We start from the raw sequence: 23,723 nt of genomic DNA on the forward strand, positions 1-23,723 counted from the left end.
AGGGCTGCCGGGTGCACACTCTCATTTCTGAGGCGAGTGACAGTTCAGGAGTGTCACCTGTCTGCAGGGGCTCCCGCTGTGAAACGTGATATCACTCAGAATCTGACCCACATGGCCTGAGAGCTGCTTGGGTAACGGATATCAGATGGACAGGAAGTATTAGAGCCCATTAGAGATCGACAGCACTTAAATTCAATGTTTCTAATTAGTTCCGCTTGTTTCTGCCTGTTTATTTGTTTCACAGCTCCTGCTTCTGTTGATACTTTATTCTGATTGTTAGTGCGTATACAATTTATATTGTTTTTTCCACATACTTGTGTGCACACAACGCTGGAACACTGTGTAACACATAAATAAAAATCGAATTCCTCAAATTCAGATTTAAGTGTGTATATTTCCAAAAAATATGAGTTGCAAAGGATTATTAAATTATCGAATTACAACATCACAACTTTATTGGAATTGGGGCTGTAACAGTCCTTTCTATTATTTATGTTTATTCCTTCTTTCCTTCCTCTTTTTTTTTTAGCTTTTATGTCTTATTTTTGTGCAGGTTCTGTGAGAGCAATGCAAAACATATATATATATATATATATATATATATATATATATATACATATATATATATATATATATATATACATATATATATATACATATACATATATATAAATATACACACACACACACACACACACACACACACACACACATATATATATATATAAAGAAAAAGCTCAAAATGAAAATCTAAAATCTAAATAAAATAAAATATAAATATAAAATAGCCCATAATTGTAATATAAAATAAAGGAAGTAATGGTAGTTATGCAAATATTATGAAAAGTGATTGTTGTAAAATTGTAATTTCCTTGAACATGGCTCAGTCTGTGTTTCCTCATTACCTTTAATAAAACAACACAATTCTTATTAATTAGATCAGTGAATATTTTAATAACGGCCGTCTTGGATGGTTAATGATTAAGGCAAATACCATGCGAGAGGCATATTTTAATCTGTTATGTCACTCAAGTGCATAATTTGTGTTAAAAACTGTGCTTAAAGATAACATGAAATGTTATATCACTTATACATTTTAAAATATGTGAAAGATTCATAGCTTTTACTCAGGATTTTTCAATTTCATTGGGAGGGAAATTGAGAAATTAATAGGAACGACTGTTTTGATCTATTCTGACTGTTCTGATTTGATTTTCTAATTATAAAATCAAATTGGAATGAATCCTGTTGAGTATGTACACAGAACACATTATATTAAATATAGTATAGTTTTCTTGAGATAATTCAAGTTTAACATTTTAAATTGTATTAAAAAAATACCAAATAAATATGTAAAGGGATTTGAAGCATTAAGAGTTAACCATTCATTTAAAAAATATATAAACATTTTTTTGTTGAAAAAAAATCAGGTCTCTTAAGACATTATTTTAACTATTGGTGTTTTCTATTGGTCAGATTCTCCATCCATTGGAATGGACAGAAAAAAAATAAAACATTTTTTTATTGCTCTTGATTTGACTGCATTCAGAGAATGAATAAAATAGAAATATCCATCATTACATTATTCAATTTTACTGGAACATAATTGGATTCTGAACAAGTTATTAGATATGTAATCACAATAGAAAATACAGGCAGAATAAAGTTAAGTATTTTAACGTTCTACCTTCTCTCCCTCCCTCTTTCTCTCTGTCTCGTTGTAATTGTCTCACTCAGAGTTATTGTTAATTCTTGTATTGAGAGGATAAATAGAGCACAACCAAGTTGTTAATTTAAATAAGTTTGGCAATGTTAAAAAATATGCTGAGGACCACTGGATTCTACTGTAAGGAAACAAATGACAAAGAGTGTAAATGTGTTTGTTTAAACATTTTATTGCCATGTAAAATTAAAAATCTCATACCTCCGATGAAAAAGTACTACTCTTAAATAACACAAATAAAATCAGGCAAAATAAAAAATATTTGGCATTGTGAAGTGATGTTCAGTGTATGGGGAGAGCTGAATCTGAGCAGATTAAGCACAGCATTACTTCTGTACTTGTTAGTCAGGACTGATGTTATAAAATGCACACTGTACTGTATTGCACACTCTGCTCACAGACTACCATCTTTAAAAGTCAAGTGTCACCTAATGGGGTAGTACACAGAGCCAAGTAAACTACTAAACATATAACACTGCGTTTCTCCCTATCAACATTTAATACTGTATTTAACTGAGGTCCTACAGTAGTTTCATGACGTTATAACCTTAAATGAAAACCAGCTGAACACATGAAGTAGATGCGCGTATTATTGGCACATCAGTGATCTCCCTGGCACTTGTACCTACAGTGCGGTGGGGAGGGAAAAAAAGGCTGCAGCTGTTAAAGTACAGAACATTTGGGCTGATGAGTCGAGTCATTCCACGTGCCGCAAAATCTGTAACACATCCTTATTATCTTCAACACATCCGACAAAGTGAAGTGTCTCCTTCTGAGTGAAGCTGCCACAAAGACACGATAAATAATGACAACACAAAACTTCAAGTATATTCCGAACGCAGCTCCTCTGTCTAACCTCTACATCTGTGCGAGGGGCTAAAATCTAGGCATGCAATCACTACTGTAATGTGCACCCACTTTCTCTTTCTGTGACAGAGTGCATATCAATAACTGGGTGCTCTCTTAAGACTTAAGTTTGGCTCTTTGCGCTGTCGCGTCAAAGTCGGCTCATTCTCTAAGAGGCAAAGAGGCTTGGCTTTAACTACATTGACATTCTAAACATTGTGTTGCTTAATAGTGCTGCACTTAATATCACACAGGTAAAACATGAAGCATTAGCATTCAAAAGTTAAAGTTCTCTGGGCACCACCTTTCTACTGTAAAACCTGGAACATAAAGTGACCGTTGAAACATTTATAAACATAAAGCCTCTGTTATAAGTTATGAAATAAATTAAACTCAGACATAAAATAACCGATTACAGCCAGCAAAAATAAGCTTTTTGTTGTTTTTTTTACATCCACTTTCTCAAACAAGGGATAGCTTTTTCATTCCAAATCTGCATTCTGCATCAGCATTCACTGCATTCATGGAATACCTTACAAAATAAGTATACATAAATAAATAATCCTTGCATTGTTTAGTATTTGTTATTCTTTCCTTTTACAGTACCATGACTTGTAACTGTACAGTGAGTAGGTATAATACAGCAATTACAATGAGAAAAGAGGGTAGACCCATTGTCTGGTGTGTCTGGGGCTGAAGGTAGGGGTGGAGGGTACCGGTGGTCTGCTGGTCTAGGCCCATCCAAACTAATCTAAACTGAACAAGGCCCTTTGGCAATCCCAAATCATCCGCCCTTTCTTTGTTGGTCTTCCACGGGGGGTTTGGCCCAGGTTGAGTCTCCGGCCGGCATCCAGAGCTGCCTTGAATTCAGATCCGCACCAGACTTGCTGAGATCGGAGTTTGGCTGGGTAAGGGTCAGGGGAGGGAGGTCGAGGTCAAAAGACGAGTTGTCGGAAGCCAGGGTTGCCACGGTGACCTCAGAAGTGGCCCATCCTGGCGGCGAAAAGGCTGCGTGAGCGCGGCACGGCCGAGGAGATGCGGCCAAAGCTGGACGAAGGCCACTTCATGATGAACTGGGAGGTCACTGGCAGCAGATACCTGGACAGACGGACAAGAACGAGGGACGGAGGGATTAGGGGGAAAGGATGGACATAATGAGAGGATTAGATATGCAAAGGTCACAATTTAGAGGTCAGGGCGCATTAGTGCTCGGCACTGAGACCACACATTGCACACTTTTCATAGATTCATTCTACCATTTTCTGGCCGTCTCCATTTGCACATTTCAACTTTACTTCAGGATATTATCACATCACCATCTCCTTGAAAATTAAAATGTGAGATTTGGGATATTTTGTGCAGGGCTGCAACTAATAATTAAGTTTTTCAATTAAAAAAAAATCCCCCCCCCCCAAAAAAATGGTTATAATTCCCCACACACAAAGATGACACGGTGTGTTGTTTTGTCTGACCAACAGTCCAAAACCCCAAAACATTCAGTTTACTATCAAATATGACAAAGAAAAGCATCAAATCCTCTTATTTAAAAAGTGGAAATATCAATTGTTTTTGCTTAAAAGAACTATCAGTGATCAGTTATTATCAACTATTTTGATTATTCGAATATCAAAATAGTTGATCATTTATATGACTGAATAATCAATTATTCATGACAGCTCATATTTTATGAAATGTACCAAAAATTCACAAACATCGTGCAATCAGTTACAGTCCTGTTTAATTAGATTATACGTAATGTATGTGCTCGTATAGTAATAAATGATTGACCTAATACTGACAGAAGCTTATCTCTTTTTTCTTTCTTTTTAAATTTTTGGTATCATGAACAGAAAATCCTCACCTATCATTCCGAGGGCATAGGCGTCAGTACCTTTCTAAGACTTTTCTATGACACCTTCCACCGAGACAGAGCAGTGAGGCAGCTCCTGCTAACAGCGTTCCAGTACCTGAGAATGAGACCAGCGTCAGGTTGAGATAGAGTCAGGAGGGGCTGAACCCTGCTCCCATCTTCCTTAGCTACTGGAAATGAGTCAGATATGGTTGTCAGAGCAATGTCAGATGAGATGATCAAATCCTGGACAGGGTTAACTGAAGGTTATGCAAATGTTTGGGTACTGTTCAGAGGACATGAGACAGGGGGAAACTTTGAATTCTTCCAAACTGATCAGTTGGAAGATTGACTTACATTTCTGGGCTTTTGCAGCACACTTGTCTTATTGTCACGTTATACATTGTGTGACCTTATTGCCACATCCGCAGCAAGGATCTTTAGCTAATAAAAAATACATCTAATACCCATTTAGTTAAACGAGTACAACGGACAAAAGAAATAGTCCCTGTGGAAGTGTTTAAGATGTGACAATCTAATCAAAAGGGAGCCACTGGGGCTGAGGATTACAGAGTGAAGAAATAATGTCTTCTTTTAAGCTCGTGCGGAGATAGCATACTTTTTCTCCGACAGCTCTCTCTCTCCTAGTGAAATAGCTCTTGGACAAATTAGCCGAGCGGTGTCTTCTAAAGTCGACCGGAAAGAGGAGGGGGGGGGAAGCATGTCGCTGAGGGCGTCCGCTTCAACACAGCCCCAGACTCAGGAGAGTTAGAAGGGATTCAAATTAACTTCATTTAGTCCAGCGAGAGTGTCCTTGAAGCAGCTTCAAGTGGGCCGTAGGTATCCCTCCAGCACATCTTCTTCGGCTCTGACTGGACTTGGTGAACAAGGATTCAGTCCGACTACTTCTTAAACTCCTCCACTCAAACCCAAGAGGACAGGAGGGCAGGATATGCTTTGCTGTAAGCCTTTCACATTTGCTTCAAAAGTCCAGTCTGCCAAAGTGACATTTAGTGATTCCATGCCATGATTTTGTGTCACCTTTGGATTAATTTCTTCAACATTTCTTATGTTTCTCTTCCTCGTGCTTGGCACCTTATTCCATCACCTTCTTTTATGAGATTTAACCGTATTCATCCATTGGGATTCTATTCATGGATTTGTGGTGTGTTTTTTTTTCTTTCTCTCCTTCATTTCCATAAGGCTTTCACTGAAACCCACTAGCCCAGGCATGGAAATGGCAGTCAAAAAAAAAAAAGGAAGAAAGAAACTCAAATATTGAACATTCATTGGGAGCCCGGGTGTGTGTTCTTCAGAGATCCTCTGCTATTCACTTTGAGAATATTCTGCTCATAGAAAGCATGGTGGTGCTAGTAGTGGCAAAGGGTGGGTTAGGAGGGCTTCTCACGTCCAAGCGGACGCTGTCTCTGCAGGCTATATTTAATTGGACTCTCATTCTGTATCTTCCAGGTTCGTCCTCCTTTTGATCATAAAGAAGGTCTTGGCAACAACGTGCATGCTTGAAAGCCAGGGGGAGGCTTGTTCATGCTCTTATGCTTTGCTTCGATCAATCAGTTGACAGAGAGACAGGAGATACTCTCCTGCTCCGCTCCTCACATACAAAGCTACAATCTAATAGTGCTCCTTCTGACAGGCCTTCCACGCTACTCTTAAGTCCTCCGTCGAGATGCAACTGCCACCGTGAATTAAGAGGAGGCCAGACAATATGAAATACAATGACTAAGGATGGAGGGGAAGACTGCCGCGATAGCTGACGCAATCATAAACCAAGAGGTACAAAGAGGCTTGAAGGTTATCTGCAGCCCACATTCAGCTCAACACCCCAATTAACCCTAATTACTGCCACACTTTTCAGACAGATGAAAGTTAATAGAATCTGAAACTTTTGTCATCATGGGAAAAATTGTCTTTGGGTAGTGACAGTAATTCCAGGCTTAACAAGAAAGTCATTAGTGGAGCTATTTGGCCACTTCCTCTCATCTGCCCACACAGACTGAAGGACTTTGCTAAGACCCATGGGACTGTTGACGCACCTGATCAGGCCACTCAGCAGAGAAAGGATGCTTGAACAAGAGCGGGCAGGTGTGGTCAACAATGGAGACCCCAAAGACCCCGACCAACAGACCCACTTTGACGTGTGCCAAAGGAGCTGCCCAGAGCTCTGAGAGTGTATGTGTTATGTATGCGTATATACATGCACAAGAAACGGGGAGGATTTTTAGTCAGTTAGCTCAAAGGAGATACATTTTCCTGAATATATGATGTTTGAGTTCAATGTGTGAAATAGTTCAAGTAGTGAAAATGTAGATATTTGCCAAACTGGCCTTCCAGACAAGCATTTTTTTGTGTATGCTCTCATATTAAACTAGAACCTGGATAACATTTTCCATTTCAGTCTTCGAGGACATACATACATAGTATGCAGGTGTCAATGATGGCTTTGTTTTCTCAGAAATGGCTGGAATTTCTTAGTTTTTATCTTAATTTGACCAAAGAAACTCCTTTAATTAAATAAGCAGTCAGTTGTTGACCCACTATTTCCACCTACTGAAGTTGTGATGTTAACCCGATACCGTAAACCTATTCTTTTATTATGCTTTTTTTCCAAGCTTGCATTTAAATATAGGTTTATCTTTTCATTATGTAGTTGGCTCATGTGTTTGTCCATCCCATTTTTGTGATATCTCAGGAAAACCTTGAAGGAATTTCTTCAAACCTACCAAAAACGTCCACTCTGACTAGAGGATAAATCATTAGATTTTAGAGGTCAAAGGTCAATGTCACTGTACTATGACCCTGTATCTTTCCCATTCACCTCCACGTTATATCTCAGGAACACCTTGAGGGAATTGATTTTGGTACAAACATCCAATTGGACTGACGGATTAACTGATTACATTTTGGAGGTCAAAGGTCAAGTCACTGCGGCCTCATACCTGTCACAGTCTTGTGAACGTATTAACTCAGTAACGCCGTGAGGGAATCTCGTCACCTTTGGTACTCACGTATTGATTGCGTCATAGTTCATCTTATTTATATCAATCTAATTTATTTTAAATTTTATTTTTAGATTATTAATTGAAATATATAAATGTTTATATATTTCATATTTTTCTTCTCTTCCAGTTATAAAATTTGGAATAAATTAGGGTCGGGACTCGATTAAAAAAATTAATTGAATTAATTAGAGGCTTTATAATTAATTAATCGAAATTAATCGCATTTTAATCGCATAAAAATATTTGACCTGAGAAGAGTGCCATTAAGTGTAGCAATAGCATATTTAGAAATACTTGAGGCTTGATGTGCTGCGGTGATATGCAAATTCCTTGTTGCATAGCAACACAACCATGCTCTTATCGACGCTTCCATCCATTCGTTTTTTGTAACTAAATGTCCCATCATCCACGGGGCCAACCAAAGCGCTCTCATCAGCTTCTTCCTTCATGTTCACTGTGGTTTGTTGTTGTCTGAACTCATGAACGCTAGTTGGTGCTCCAGTATAATCGGTCTGCCTGAAACTCATCCAGTGAGAAACGTTCCACGGTGCAAAAATAAGTGCGATTAAAATGCGTCAATTTTTTTACGCGTTAATTTTTGTGTTATTAATTCATCTTAATTAATGCGTTAAAGTCCCGGCCCTAGAATAAATGCATATTTCCATAGTCGATGAGTAATCGTGTTAAATAATTGTGATCTCAATGTTGAGAGAGAGCAGCCCTATTTTGAGCATGTGAGTATTGTTTCAAAGAGAAACAATCATCTAACTGTAACTGTGCACAGCTCGGGAGAAACAGTTCAAGATTAGTTTGAGTATGAAGAACTGAGGAAGGACAGATGATTGTTGCTTAACAGTCACATGACATGTGCATGCACACACACACACACACACACACACACAGCCCCATATACACAATTTACCCTCTCACAGAAAGCGTATGCATCAATGAGAAAATAATCCTAATTGCTCCTCATGTATCTGAAGTGGCGGTAGGTTACGACTGTCCCCTGCATGCCTGATGGAGAGATGTGAACAGTTTTTGTCGTGAAACTGCAAAACACACGATGCAAGCCGAGCCATTTTCCTTCTTCTTGAGACAAGAAGAGAGCGGTGCTTAGGTTGATCATGGCACTGATGTGGTGCAGGTGAGGCGCTCAGTTCCCATCGAGGCCACTCATACTGAAAATGCACTCAGGGTAAGATGCTCTCGATAAATGCGTTGAGTGAAAGGCATAGTTAAGCATGTGGCAGCAGGGTGATTGGCTGGTGATGTGCAGCAAGCTGGCCAAATGGTTGCAGTGTGGACAAACATTGCTCCAAACAGTCTTAATATGCTTGCTTCTCCTCCTTTTTCCATCCTTTTTGAAATACATTGTTTATAGTTTTTGGCATCAGATCAATCGAAACATAACTGATTCTCATGTAAGTCAAACCAAATGAATATTAGTGAGGGAAAGGAGAGGAGACCATGCTAGACTGTTGCTTGTGCAGCCAAAGCAACCATCACTGGGCAGGTGGGACCAGGCCTTTGTTACAGCTGTGAGGTGTGGGGGAGCAGCAGAAAGCAGGGAACAGGGACGGTGCTGGAGGATGGGGGGTTTAGCAGAACTAAACCAAGCAGAGACCTGCGTCGAGGGGCGAAGAGACGGAGGAAGAGGAGGAAGAAGCGGCAGCGACAGCAGCAGGGGTGGAGCCATGGGTAGAGGCTGGTCCAGCAGCAAATGGTAAGCTTTTTTACACAGACATATATAGACACAGAAGAAATAAGGAGAGACAGACCAGTGCATGCCTACATGGACTCTCAAGGATACTGCAAACATATGGATACACCTGTGTGTCATTTTGCTTGTGCTCGAGTTATTATAATCCAATTGCAATTTTATGTTTAACTCCTCACTTAGTCATGATAAAACAATTACTAGCAACAATGTCAGATTAGTCACAACATAAGCTCTACAACTGCATACACACCCCACAAACTTTTTTTTTAACAGCTAAGGTTTTCATACTGTAGGCGCAAAGTGATAGCCTGTTAAAATATGCACAAGAGTTATGAATCATGTAAAGCGAGGCCCCAGGAAAAAAAGAGCTCTCTCTCTCTCGTAAGGTCATTTGCTGCACAGGCTCATCTGGGCTCTAATTGAATTAAGCAGGCCTCGGGGGGCCCCGGGCTAACCTGAGCGCTAATCTGTGGGCCATTATTTCCTGTTAACAGCACACTCCCTCTCTCCCTCTCCCTACCCTCCTCCCTCCCTGTCTGCCAGCCCAAAGCATATGTGCTTTAAAAGTTCCCTCACTCCAAACCTGAGCTGCTGTCTCCTGCGGGGATCAACCTTAAAAATAGAATGAGGCTGATTTTTTTTTGTTTGTTTTATCAGGGTTATGTGATGAAGATGATGGCTTTAAGTCTCCGTGGAGGAGAGAGGGGGAATGTTTCCTGTGAGAAGTTTAATGATGATAGCTGTTGAAATCAAAGTTTTCCTGTCTTTATGTCAAAGTGTGTTTATTCATTTATTGACTCAATTTAGTTTTTCTTCAGTGCTTTCTAAAGGGAGTTTTCACAAAGTTCATCTCATCTCTTCATACTGCATAAACAAACTCAGCTTTAAAGAAATACTTCACCCTTAAAATGACAATTTGTATATCAATAACAAATGCCATGCAACCTTGAAAACTTTTTTTTTTCCATGCCTCAATGGTAAATTAAAAATCCAAAAACGGAGTAAATACTTGATGACTTTCACATTTAGCAACAGCATAACTATATTAAGACATCTGTTTACAAACTCTTACACAACTCTTGCAGTATAATCCAAGTCTTATTTATCCAGTCATATGCTCAGTACTTCCTAAACACTCACATGGACTCACACGGAGTGAATTCAAGGTAACATGGGGTGAACATGTGATATACAAATGGTCGTTTTAAGGGTAATCTTATTACCAGTTTCCATCTGGATCTAAATAACAACTAGAGGAAAACACTATAATAAATATTCCCATCTCCAAGGATGTCTGTTAATCTTACGGCAGGTTCAGTATCCTGGTGGGTTTACCTTTCTGCCACTGATATGTAGTGGGTGTCATGTTGTATTTTAATGTGTTTTGATGACCATATAGAGAGTTCACTAGTTTCATCTGTATACTAGGACAATATAAGCTATGGAAATAACCTTCTTTTCATTTTCAGGCATTAATGTAAATGCCCTCTCCAGAGCAAAAGAACACTGAGTACAGCTTTAACCTGGGACCTACCACAAGACTCTTGACTTTTATCCAGCCACCCTACTGTAAAATTAACTATCTATTACAGCAGGAAAGATTCTTAAAAAATAATAAAAATAAAGAGCTCAGTGGGAAGATATCAAAGTGCTGGGCGTCCTTCTCACCTGGTGTCGTCCCATTCGGGGCTGAGTCCAGTCAAAGAGCCGCGGGACTCTGAGACAAACTTGTAGACGACCAACAGACAGTCTCGGCACAGCTGGACCAGCCGGCGGCAGCACTGCAGCTCCTGGGGAGACACCACCTCGCTGCTCTTACTGAAAATGGTCTCCCACGTTGAGCTGGAGAGCAAACAAGAGGAAACACACACAGAGTGAAAATAAGTCGTAGCATCACTATGAATTCACCAATATACACAAGTTTACAGTATAGGGCTGCAGGATATTAAAAATATCTAATGGAGATTATTTTGGTTCATATTGCAAAAATATATTAAAATGATCATGGTTTAAAGAGGCGTGGATTAAGGACACTGGTGAAGTAATTTCTGATGAGCTATGGACGAAAGGGTTAAATAGGATAAAGGCATGCTCTATTAATGCTCAACTTCAACTCATTCAGTTTAAAGTAGTACATAGGTTGCACTACTCCAAGACTAAGTTGAATAGAATCTTTCCTGCGGTCTCTCCCACTTGTGATGAATGCAAAACAGCTGATGGAACTCTTGGGCATCTTTTCTGGTCCTGCTCTAAGCTCACAAGTTTTTGGGTTGATATTTTTAAGTGGTATAGTGCTGTATATGACAAACGACTGGTCCCTGACTGTCTCTTGGTGATACTGGGTTGCTCCAACAGTTCATTGACTCTTCACTCTGCTTTACAACAAGCCCTCATGTTCAGTATGGCCATTGCAAAATGGGTCATCCTAAGGGAGTGGAAGTCCGCTTCCCCTCCCTGCTTTATGTGTAATTCTCATGATAGGTTTAAAAAGATCTGGGGCCTTTTTATTGAGTACATTAGAAAAGATAGACCTCAAACTGGGACCTGAATGCACAGCTTTTTCTTATTTTTATTTTATAAACCCTTAATATGGCACTCATTGAAATACTTTTACAGATTTCAACCCTAGAGAATATTGGAGGATATTACATACTGCCAGAATGTGTAAAAAAAAAAACATATACGGACCCGGGGGAGGGTTGCTTTTTTTCCCACTTTTTTCTCGTAAATCTGCAACTTTTTTCGTGAAGATTTGCCACTTTAAATCTCTTGAATCTGCAACTTTTTTTCTTGTAGATTTGCCACTTTAATCTAGTAATTTCTCGAAATATTACCTGAAGTTACCAAATATAGTTCTTCGCCCAATAAAGGGTTAATTAATTCTTTTTTTATTATATTATATTGTATATAAATATATGCTATATATATATATATATATACATATAAAATTTGGATTAATTGTTCAGCCCTAACACAGTACACGTATATCATATGTAAGCATAATGCAGATTAGGTCACATTCATTCATATGCATGGAAATATGTTATTTAATGTGTGGCCTTCACTGTACGTGTGCAGAGACATTTGCATACACTCACATGCAGACTTGCAGGAAGACACAGAGACACACAGAGAGGAAGGATGAAACAAATCCAAGTACAGTTAACCCCCTTTACAACCCCGGACATACCCCTGACTGTGAGAGAGCCTCCACAACTGAGACACACAACCCCGGGGGGTACGTTTGATGTCTACCCCCTTTCACTCCTTGGGAGGTGGGGGGTGCTTCCTCTGAAAGGGTTCAAAACTGTGTGTGTTTCCATTCTCTTTCTCTAAGTCGTTTTCAAAGCCTGTTGAATTCATCGCCCACAATAGCTGCTAGGCCGTTTGATTGTTGTTAAGTCCCTTAGATAAAATATCAAACAAGAGACAGAGAGGAGTGGGGGGTGGTGGTGGGGTGGCTGCACTCGGATTTGGAGTGTGCTTTTTCGAGGTGCTCTGCTTCTTTGTCGCTGCGTGACATCGGGGCCCCCTGTTGGGTTCATCCATGTTTGGGCCGTGGCCTGATGTAGGGAGGGGGCCGTACGATAGGCTAGCAAGCTAGCTGGATCATCCAGGCTGTAGTGAGACAAAAGCTACATGGGGCGCAGCGTGCTGGGGGTAGCCGAGGCTAGGCTAGGCTAATCCTCCCAGGCCTCTACCCCTCCACCAAATCGTTTCTGTCGCTTTTTTTTTTTTATGATGTCTCATTTTAAATCACTCTCCTCTCTGCTTTTTCTCTGTCACCATGTCTTGCCTTCTGCTTATCGTCCCCTTCATCTCTATCACCTGCTCACTCTCTCTTTCACTCTCCCTCAATTACGCCTGCCAAAGAAGTAAGGGAGGAAGAAATGGAGAGCTGTGGGCAGCGACTTCAGTTACACTCTGTGAGCCCTCTGTGTCAAGGGAAACACGGCCACCGAACAACTGAACTGTAAAGAATATGGAGAGGAGGAGATGCAAGAAGGTCACACCTTCATCACAGACCAGATTAAAAGCTACTAGCAGCTGTCTGGATGTCAGGGCTGTATACTATATACTGTCGGTGTGTGTGTGTGTGTGTGTGTGTGTGTAGCCCTGTTTGAAAGGGCTAATGTGTGTGAAATAAATTCGCGGAAACCAACTTTGTCTGTCTTTGATGGAAGAAAAATATGTGTTTAGAAAGCCACTGTGAACCACTGATGCATTCACAAAACAGTAGATTTGTGTATGCATTTGTGTGTTTGTGTCTCTGCTGTTTTGAGGGTTTCCATAGGAACATGATCAAGTTGACTGTCACTGCAGTGACTCATCTTGCAGGAAGCCACTTACGGTCGCATCAAAAAAAGTAGGAAAATAAATAAATAAATAAATAAAAAGAAGCCAAATGAAAACTTCAAAGTATCTGATAACAAACCACAGTAAAAGAACTAAGATGCCTTCATTCACCTCCTTCCTGCTTCCATTCCTCCCCTCTCCTTTTCTTGCTCTCACCTGTGAAAAAGCCCTGATTAACAGCCCAGATTTGTGACCTTAATTTGCACCCTGTCTCCACAGAGTAACGCGTTTCTTTCATCCCAAAGAGCTTTCAGGAAAGTGCAGCGGGGTCTGGTTGGTCTGTCACTCATTCTCTGTCATTCAGCTGCAGTTGCTTTCTTCGTCATACTGAATAAAAATGGCAAATTGTGCCTTCTGTCACTGAAAATGATATATTGACGAACACTGGGCTTGAGGACATGGGGAGATTGCGTGGTGCGTAAAGTTTTAGTTATGGTTATAAAAAAGAGTGACGTGTCGTTATGCAATGAATAGAGTTGTAATTGGCCCAAAGTGTGAACACTTGTTGATGTTGATTTAGAATAATTAATGTCCATCAAAATATATTTTCTTTCAAATGTATTCTTCGTCATTTGGCAAATTTTCAAAGTCTTTTAATTAGGTCTTGGTTTGTTTGCCTTGGTTTAAGTCAACAATAATACAAATTATTCAAATTCCTTTTCTTTCTTTCTATGATGATAGGTCTTTGGATTGTTTCGTGGTCGAATGATACTTATAAACTAGTTAATTTCAAGCATATCCCAGCTATGACATCCTTAGCCGAACCAAGGAGGCTAAAATAGAAAAGTCACGGCGTCATATCATTGGGGTATAACATGTGCAGTATATTGCCGCAAGGCTCAATAGCTAGAGCACAATCATAAAACATGGGGATGATTGATTCGTTTCACTGAGGCGTCCACAGTTGGCCTTGGGTCTGAATATATTTTATTCGAAAAAATAAAGATACAAGGAACACGGACCGTGTCATTAAATTAATCTGCAAGTCGTTAGTAGAGTTACTTGGTGTAACAGAGGAGACTTGGGGACTTGCTTTTCATAAACTTGCTCAAATTAAATGTTAATATGCAGCCAGACTTTAGTCTATTTCCTTCTCATAGGTACAGTAGCCTACTTTGTGAGTGATAATTACAATTCTGCAATTACTGAGAAGATATTAAATAGGCCAAGGCAATGTGGAAATGTCTAGTCATAAGATTATCATTGCCAAAATAATTGCTATTCACAATAATATCCCCAAAAATAATCAAAATATGATTAAAACCTAAAATGGAATTAACACATGCATCCAATAAGAAGATGGAGTTTTTGCAAAATACCATAAATTCTTCTTACGGTCAAAGGACAAACTGTAGTAAACAGTGAAAAAAGGAAGAGAGGGAACGTACCACACAGTGCCAACATTATAACCTTTGTGGCAAATCGAAATAAATACGGAAATCGATATTAGACTGTACCTTTATAAACTAGACAGCCTTAATCAAGGCACTCAGGACAATAGTCATGATTAACCTGATAATGGAAATTCAGCTTAATGTGAGGTTGTTGTTTTTTTTATAGGTATCTGCTATAAAATTGTCTGTCACCATATCCTAAAAGACCAAAAAACAAACAAAAAATGACAAATGCTTTCTATTTCAAAACCTTTTCTTCTATATTAGCTGTCGTTCTGTCAGTCTGAGCTAATCCACAGAGCACCTGAGTGGACATCACCCCTCTATTTCTTCTGATGTCTGCTGTAACCATCCAACATCGCAGGTCCAGTTACACTGTGCATGTGTCACACCCTATAGCTCCCATGGGGTCAGAGATTGTGTTTCGGCCTTCATTTAATAGCCTTGAACCTAACCCAGCTCCCAGCCTTGCTCAGACTGGCCTACCCTGTGTTGGAGAAGCAGTTCCACAGGCCCTGGCCGTGACTCCAGAGCAGCCGGTTGAATACGCGGTTAAATAGCCGATAAAGGTGAAGACTGTCTACGTCTGGCTCTCTCCAGATCCGCTGCAGCGCTGAGCGTACATTGGTACGGACAATGTCCAACACCTGAGCGACAGAGAAAGTCAGAGAGAGAGATGGAGAGAAAACCAGAGGTTTAAATGTGATAATGAAGGAAATTAATGCTGCAAGGCAAAATGTGACACCATTTCTAATTGATATGCGTGACTTGGCATTTGTTCATACTGTAAGATTCCTTCTTTTTCTTTCCTTTTTTTAATTTTACCTTAAAATTAGCAATCACAGAGGCTAATGCATTCACTCAGTAACAGAGAGCAAGCTTGCATTAATGAATAAACAGACACACACACCAACACATATGCACAAACACATCCTGAAAACTAATTTTATCAGATCATACACACATATAGTGAGGATTTGAGCAGGTTTATTTCTGCAGTCATGTTAAAGCATGCACAGACATGTAGTTTGTGTGTGCATGTGTGAGTGTGGTAGAAGCAGGCCAAAAAAAAAGTGCTGGGGCAGACAGTGGAGGGCATGGGAGAGGACTAATTGCTGCACCGACGTCAGTCTTGGAGATATGGTGTCAGAAGTTCCCAGGCGGTCTGAGGACACCTGCGCCAGCCTTCCATCTTCCATTCTACGTTTTCCCCATCCCTACCCACCTCACTGCCTTCTCTTCCTTCCCTTTTCTTTCTCTTTTCACCCCGCTCAGAGTGCAGCACTGTGGCTCTTTTGACTTTGATTCCTCTCTCCTCATTACTGACGTGCCCGTCTGAATGTGTGTGCGTGCATGTGTGTTTGCGATGCGAAGAGGCAAGATTTCCCCACAGCAATATGAGGCGGGCAAGACACACGCATACACACTCAGACAAACTGATAGATGAGTAAACACACACACAGATATGTTTTGGTATGGTAATCAGATGGCAGAGCGGTGGGCGCTACATTCCTGACCTCTGCCTGCTGCTCATTAGGCTGCTCCACTCCAAATAAAACATCGGCTCGCTGCGCCACAGCCCACAACACAGCCGAGCACAGTTGTGCAGAAAGCAGCGGCTGAGAGATCACATCATTACTGACACGCCTACCGGATGCCATTTCACGTCTTGTCCCCTCTTCTGTTTTGTTTACATCCTATTTGGTGTCTCTACCTCTCACTGTCAGTGTCTGACATGATAATGATCCTCATGCATGTCTTTTTTTCCCCTTTTTTCTCTGAAGTTTGATTTGGGGATTACTTTCGCATTTTAAAAGTTGTTCAAAAGCATTAAAAAGAATAGGCAGGAGTGTTGACACTTTGTGTCAGTTTTAACAATGTCCATTCTATCCAGTGGGACAATAAAGCGAGAGCGTGAACAAAGCCAAAGGCAGGTATATATACAGGTTTAAAAGATTAATGTGGTCCAATATAAGACCTTTGTCTGGGCGGGTTATTGGTCTCATATAATAACCCAATAATGCCTCCTATCCAATTACAGCATAGTGGAACTTGGTAAAAACAAAAACAACACATGTATAACTTAAATTTCTATATTTCTGTGCTCACCATTTCAATCAAATCACTGCAGCTTCCTCAACCACCATTTTCCATTATAAATAGATTGGGGGTCCCATCTCTTCCTCTATGTAGCAAAGTTGGCAACCATTGAGGTGAAGAAGTTCCACACTCAGGTACTAGGGTACTAATCCAGGTACTAACAGTGCACTGCGTTTTTCCATTCCATCTCACACACACCTGCCAGATTTATCTGTACAGCTGAGGTCATGTTCATCTCTGCAGCACAGGGCCACATTTCCACCAGCCTGGTCTTCAAACCAAAAGGCTACATCTTTGTATTTTTTTATTTGAAATTTCTCTAACTTTTCTCTTCTTCGTCTACCATTATCTGTCTGGGTTTTGATCTAGTCCACTTAGAAACCAGTTAACCAGATTCTAACAAAGACAGTAATAAGGTTTGAAATATTTGGGTGGTCCCAAACATATCTTAAAGCAGTACAGGGTGTAAACATTTTAAATATATATATAGGTAGCAAGGCAAGTCAGAGGTAGATTGGCTCACATATCTTGCAGTCTCATTCCAGCATAAGACTCACCTTTCGTTGTTTGGTAGAGTCCAGCTTCACTAGCCAATAGGAGGCCACCTTTGATTTGTGGTACTTCCAGTTGTCGAGGATCTGTGGAAGAACAGTAGGGGTTAAAGAAAATATGCTTTTGAACATGCACAAAACGTATTCAAATACAGACATCCTTGAAAACTGTAATTACTATCAAGCAACATGTTTAAAAACACCTTCTGAGTGTTTTTAAAGGTATCATTTTGAACAAAAGCACTGCTACTTCACTGACATTTTATCACACCTGCTGTTTTCCCAGCAGTCCTCCATCAAAACCCAGGGTTACTGCATTATTCGTACACGCCTGTCATTAAGCAGTAGGTTCTATTACTGCCAACAACAGCAATAAAATCAACATGTCGGACTCGAAAGACACCTGCCAGGCTGAACACAGTTAAAGCTACAAGAATTTAGTGATGAAGACAAGGCCTCATTCCCACCGTCACACATTCACACTTGCAGACTTTCTTTCACGCTTCAGCCCAGACATGGAATCTGTAACATTGCCGGGTTCATCTATCTGTTAACGTAATGCATTTTTGGCTTTCACACATAGGTCTACATTATAAAAAAAGTTCCTTGTTCGGACAAGACCAGACCATTACTAAGCGAGCTGCAATGCTTGTGCGATATTTGGCATCTGGCACATGATAATAGGCAACCCAGGAAATATAATGCAAGAGGGGGGAGACTGTTTACTGCAGTACATCCATACAGGGTCATTTTGTCTTCAGTGCATAGTTCTGAAATCTCACCCATTTCCAGCCAGTTTTACAAAACTACTGTCATTTCTATTTTGCAAACGTCTGTCTTTAGAATTAATCATGACTACTTTTTTTAAACATAATCTCTTATGGGGTTTTTAGGATATAATTACAGAGGGTGGAAAAAAAAGAAAAGGATCAACTTGGGAAGAAAATACAATAAAAGTTAAACCGTGCCTATAGGGAGAAACAAGACTGCAATCCACTTGGATGACACAACTATTTATACCTTGTTTTTTTGTTTTAAATTATTATTGTTATTGAATATATTTACCATTTTCCCCAGATTATTTTGCAAAATAATCTACCTTAATTTTTAACATAAGTGAAATTTTCCATCACTTAGCTATCCTCTTTAATGGTCAGCCAGTGCTTGTAGTCTGGTGAGCCGCTCTCAAGCCAGTTTTTTTGGTGATTGCATTCTTTCCAGCAGCGAGCAGATTCAAGACCAAGCTTTGGTCTCATACTTGCATAGTCTCTGCCACATGTCCCACATAAGGAACAAGACAAGATTGAGGGAGTTTGTAGTCCAATACCATCACAGAAAAGTTGTAGTTTCACAAAACTCAAGTGTGTGTGTGGTTTGGTTCAGGCTTGGAATTTCGTCATTTTAGGGGCAAGGCCATTTGGCCTTCCCGTTCACATTTTTTTAAGGGCACAAAGGCCACATGACAGGGCACAAAGGCCGTTTGGTTAAATTACACTGGTTTTACCTTTCAGATTAATATCTTAACATTCTCATTCACCAAGAAACATTAATTATGTATTAAAACATTTGTTTTAATTTAAAAACATATCATATTGTAAAACATTGCATTAAGAGAGACTGTGAGTATGGGAGAGGGAGAGAGAGAGAGAAATAGAATGTGTGTGTGAGAGATAATGTGAGAGATAATGTGAGAGAGAGAGGCTGAAACAGTTTACAAAGCCTGGCCATAGAAGTGAGAAGGTACAGACAACTACTGGTAGAGAAAGACAACAGCCACCACTGTGACCTAAACACAGAAATATCAGAGATACACTTTCTCCTGACACAGAGCAGTGCACAATATATTAAATATATTAGAAAGAAAATTTTTGGAAAATGACAAATGAACCTGTTTTGAAAAGATGGCAAATGCATATATTTTGAAAAGATGGCGAAATGAATCTCCTGCCTGAATTCATCTGAGAGTAAAGAAAGAGAAATGCCTCCTCCCTTAAAAAAGGAACCTGCTGAGGTGAAATTGACATCAGCTAGATGTCGAGCCCTTGTCCCGGAAGACGTTAGCGCTATCCCAACTACCTAGCTATTGCTAGTTTTCATGACGCAAAAATGTAACGTTAACTAGTCGACTTTAAATAGGCTAATACAATGGTAATTACCTATCAATAGTACTTTCTATAAAAATGTAAATGTTACGTCCTGTCAAATACTACCACATACTTCAGTTACAACATATCAAAACAGCTTGTCCCGCTAGCTTTCCTGTGCTGCGCATCAACACATGGCTCATTTGAATATTCAATGTGTTGATGCGCATGTCTGGAAGGACGGCGCAAAGGCCACCTTGACCGTAAATTGAACATTTTTTCAAAGGGCATCAAGGCCAAAGTGCGGGGCCGTCGTGAAATTCCCACCCTGGTTTGGTTCCATGTGGTCACATCTCCAGCATAATTGTTCAGTAATGGTTTCTTTTATATTCCACGGAAAAATTACTTGAGGTCATTTTTTCAAAATGATATGTAAAATGTGGCGAGAATTCATAGAATACACAGCTTGTCTGTAACAGACTTTGTGTGGTATTTTTTCACGGCACAACTCAGGGATAATAGAAAAATCAAGTCGTGATCTTTGGTTCTCCTGCAGAAAAAACGTGTGTTTTGCGGGTGTGTCAAAAATCCTTGGGGCATGTGTCGTTATGTTCAGAAGCTGTGCTGGATATTCCCGTGCACTTGCTCCTAGTGCCAACATCACTGTGTACCTACAGGCACTGTTATTGTTGCTCTGTTGACTTAGTCTACATCTCCCCACTGGTGCACATAAACCTCTCACGTAGCATGTTAGATCCCCTGCAAACAGTACTCCCAATGGGAGGCTCCAGTGTAAACTTTATGTTTGCTCTCACACACGCACACAGACACACATACACACATACACAGACACACATGCAAAATAAAAAGGTACAGAGCTAAGGTATACAGTTTCTGCACTTTGGTTCACTTTCTAGAAAGTTGCTTGTTTTTCTGTTTAGTATTCTCTCTCATTAAGAACCGTATGAACCATGTCAGCTAAGATGAACGCCCATTTGTCACATTTGTTTTGTACGTACACAAATTACCCTCAATTAAAGTACAACAAAAGACACTCCATACATTTCACCTTTCAATGGTTCCAACTGCGACAAAAGAGCAGGTTTTGAGTGAAAGATAAAAGAGGCAATTACTTGGATAGAAACACATCATTAGTCCAATTAGACCGCAACTTTTAAGGTGGAAAACATGAATTGCCAAAGATTGTTTTTATGCCAAGTGAACGCTCCGTTCTCTCCTGAGGCACAGAGTGAGCAGTACAGGTGCAGTTGCTCATCTGCGTTTCCATGGTGCTCTCATTAGGGTTTGTTAACAGTACAGGTGTGCTGGTAATTGTCTCTCACGACCCCGACACACCCAGATGTCACACACACACACAAACTGTTTTGCTGTTCTTGCGAGGACACTGTGTGGGCTCACGTTAATTACTTGGTGGCTTGCCCTAACTTAACCTTTATCATAACAAATACATGCTTTATCCTAACCCTTGACATAAGCTTTAACTTATTAAGACATTTTCATAATTTGATCAATATTAGGGATGTTATGTGCGCTACAACACATGCAATAACATGTTATCAGTTCTTGTGGAATTATGATGTTAAAAAATAATCACTCTAGAAACGGTTGTTATTTGTATAGGTGTTATTTTTGAGCACTAATATTTAAATGCACCGGTGATTTTGCCAGTTGATATTGACCTCTTTTTAAGCCTTTTGGGGGAGAGGGGTTTATAAGTCATTAAAGGTTTCTACCACAACTTCACAAGTTTGTTAGTATTCATTTCATGTGATTTGTATTCATGCTTATGAAACAAACAAGAAATAATCAAAACAATAGAGGGACCACTGACCTTACACTTTGGCCTGAATGTAACATAAATGAGCTAAAATAAACAACTTCTATTTTCTTCCTGTATACTTTCCATGTACCCAACTGAGAACTTTTTTGGTCCATTGAACATGTTGTTTTTGGTGTTGTTCGTGTCATTAGTCAGCCTGGTGAAGACAGTCTGGCCGGCTGCTGTCCTTTCAGCACCGCGGGAGCTGCAGTCCTGAACAGACAGCTGGTTCTGAGGACAGCGACTGCCGTAACGGAGGTCAGAGTGAGTGTAGACTGGACGGATGAATGCTTTCATAGTACTATTGTGCCGCTGATGTGTTGCTTCTGGTGTGAGTTGAAGGTGAGTCTCTGCCTCTCTTTTTTTCCCTTTTTTTATTGCCGTATATATTCAGTGATGTTGATAGGCTTTCAATGTACTGAGTCCCTGAAACCAACAGGTGGTCATTTGATGCTGTTGTTGGGAAATTGAGTGGGTTGTAGTGATGAGAGAATGAAATGAATATAGTTTAATATTTATTTCTATACTACTAAACCTAGTTCCTCCCGCTTCCAGTTACTCACACAATTTGGCAAATCAAAATTTGAATGTACTTATATATACAACACAAATTAAATCATTTTCAGTGTGATTCAATCGATTAACAGCTGCTTTAAATTTAATAGTTCAACATTTTCATAAATATGCCCTTTCTTTCTGAGAAGAGTTTTTACATTTTCCCTTTTACTTATTGAGACTATAAAAAAAATGGGATGTTGTCTGCGCAAGAGACATTGGCCATGTTTTTGTTTTGCTTTTGACTGCAAGGTTTCTTTGATTTATTTCAATAAGGTATTATTAGAGGAATAAATAGGGCGTTTCTTTTAATTATCCATAGTGAATTTATTGCATCATTTCAGATTTTAATGACTGGGAGACACCAAACGTGTACCTAACAGGGCTCCATTTTAGCCTTTTTTTACTGTAATTTTGAAATTTTCCATAAACTAAATAAAGACATTTGAAGAAAAATGGTATTAAACTCAAACTGCTTTGAATGGCCAGCAATATAGTAACACATAGCTTTGGTTCCTTAAAGTGGGTGTATTAGGTGCTAATAATAGCTAGTTAACTTACTAGCTAAGTAAGTAACAACTAAGCCATTGTTAATTTTTTGGGGCGTTCTGTTTCTAACAAAACATATATACTCATATACACATGTACATCCATTAAGTAATAATATGAATGTACTATATGAGCCAATTCTTCTGTTGTTTCCAGATTATTTTTTACTAAAAAAATTAAACAGTAGCTTCAGCACAAACACACAAGTACAAAGACACATACAAATGGAAGGACACAGATCTGACCAAAAATAGAGAAGGCACTGATTAATACAAAGGAGCAGTGGGGAATAGTGCTGGGCTGCAAACTGACCGACAGGTTGTCACTGGGGTCGTTTGAAAGACAATGGGAGCCAAGCCAGAGCGGACAGGCTATTGTGGAGGAAGGCAGGAGGTCACTTTTAGTTAGGCTGCAGAGTGACCGCACCTGGCCACAGACGGGGCTCTGGGAGTACAGTGGAACTGTATTTCTATTCAACACTCGACGTGTACTCCCACTTTCTTTCTCCTCATTTGTTTCCGTCTTTTTCTTACGTTAATATACTTGTGTCAAATATAATCTGTTCTGCCTCTGAATCAATCATAGATACACACAAAATACAAACTGATATATCAGAATATTGTATAAGGTAACACACACACACACACACACACACACACAGGAGAAATAGTGCACACACCTCATCCAGCACAGCCTCAGCTTCCTCCTCGGTTTTGCCCGGAAACCTGATCCTCATGGCGGTGAGCGCAGCCAGAGTCTGACGCACCAGCTCGGCCTCCTGCTCTTTACTCCTCAGATTTATCAGTGGATCGCCCTACACACACACACACACACACACAAGTCAAGAGAAACCAACTGAGTATACAGATACACATAAATATTAAGCAAAAGGTCCAACACTAGAGTATCATATCAATATTTTAGAGCAGAATACACTAAATTGCTGTAATTACCAAAAGGGGTGCAATTAATAAGTATTTTCATTATTAATTAACTATCAATTAATGGTATTATCTGCTGGTAATAAAGGCAACATATCAATCCTAATGTATGTTGGGGGGGGCTCTTTCAAATCATCTAAGCACAAGAGTATTAAGGTGCATCACACAGTGTTTAACATGTCAAAACAATGT

General features: G+C 39.7%; 1 protein-coding gene across 2 annotated transcripts in view; it reads right to left on the reverse strand.

Moving 5' to 3' along the window:
* Positions 1 to 1,879: 1,879 nt before the first annotated feature.
* The window catches only part of ttll7 (tubulin tyrosine ligase-like family, member 7), a 77,776-nt gene continuing 55,932 nt past the window's right edge, over positions 1,880 to 23,723 (reverse strand). Inside the window, exons 17-22 of one of the 2 annotated variants that reach the window (XM_059340807.1) lie at positions 23,270 to 23,404; positions 17,569 to 17,649; positions 15,398 to 15,558; positions 10,830 to 11,003; positions 4,461 to 4,536; positions 3,552 to 3,667 (exon numbers count right to left, since the gene is read on the reverse strand). In XM_059340807.1, the coding sequence (XP_059196790.1) occupies positions 4,476 to 4,536; positions 10,830 to 11,003; positions 15,398 to 15,558; positions 17,569 to 17,649; positions 23,270 to 23,404 (612 nt within the window). In that variant the 3' untranslated portion in view covers positions 3,552 to 3,667; positions 4,461 to 4,475. Of the gene's footprint in view, positions 3,668 to 4,460; positions 4,537 to 10,829; positions 11,004 to 15,397; positions 15,559 to 17,568; positions 17,650 to 23,269; positions 23,405 to 23,723 lie in introns of both variants that reach the window. The other variant, XM_059340806.1, reaches the window with a different exon arrangement.

Source organism: Centropristis striata, chromosome 9 (assembly GCF_030273125.1).
Source record: "Centropristis striata isolate RG_2023a ecotype Rhode Island chromosome 9, C.striata_1.0, whole genome shotgun sequence".
In the NCBI taxonomy this organism is placed as follows: Eukaryota; Metazoa; Chordata; class Actinopteri; order Perciformes; family Serranidae; genus Centropristis; species Centropristis striata.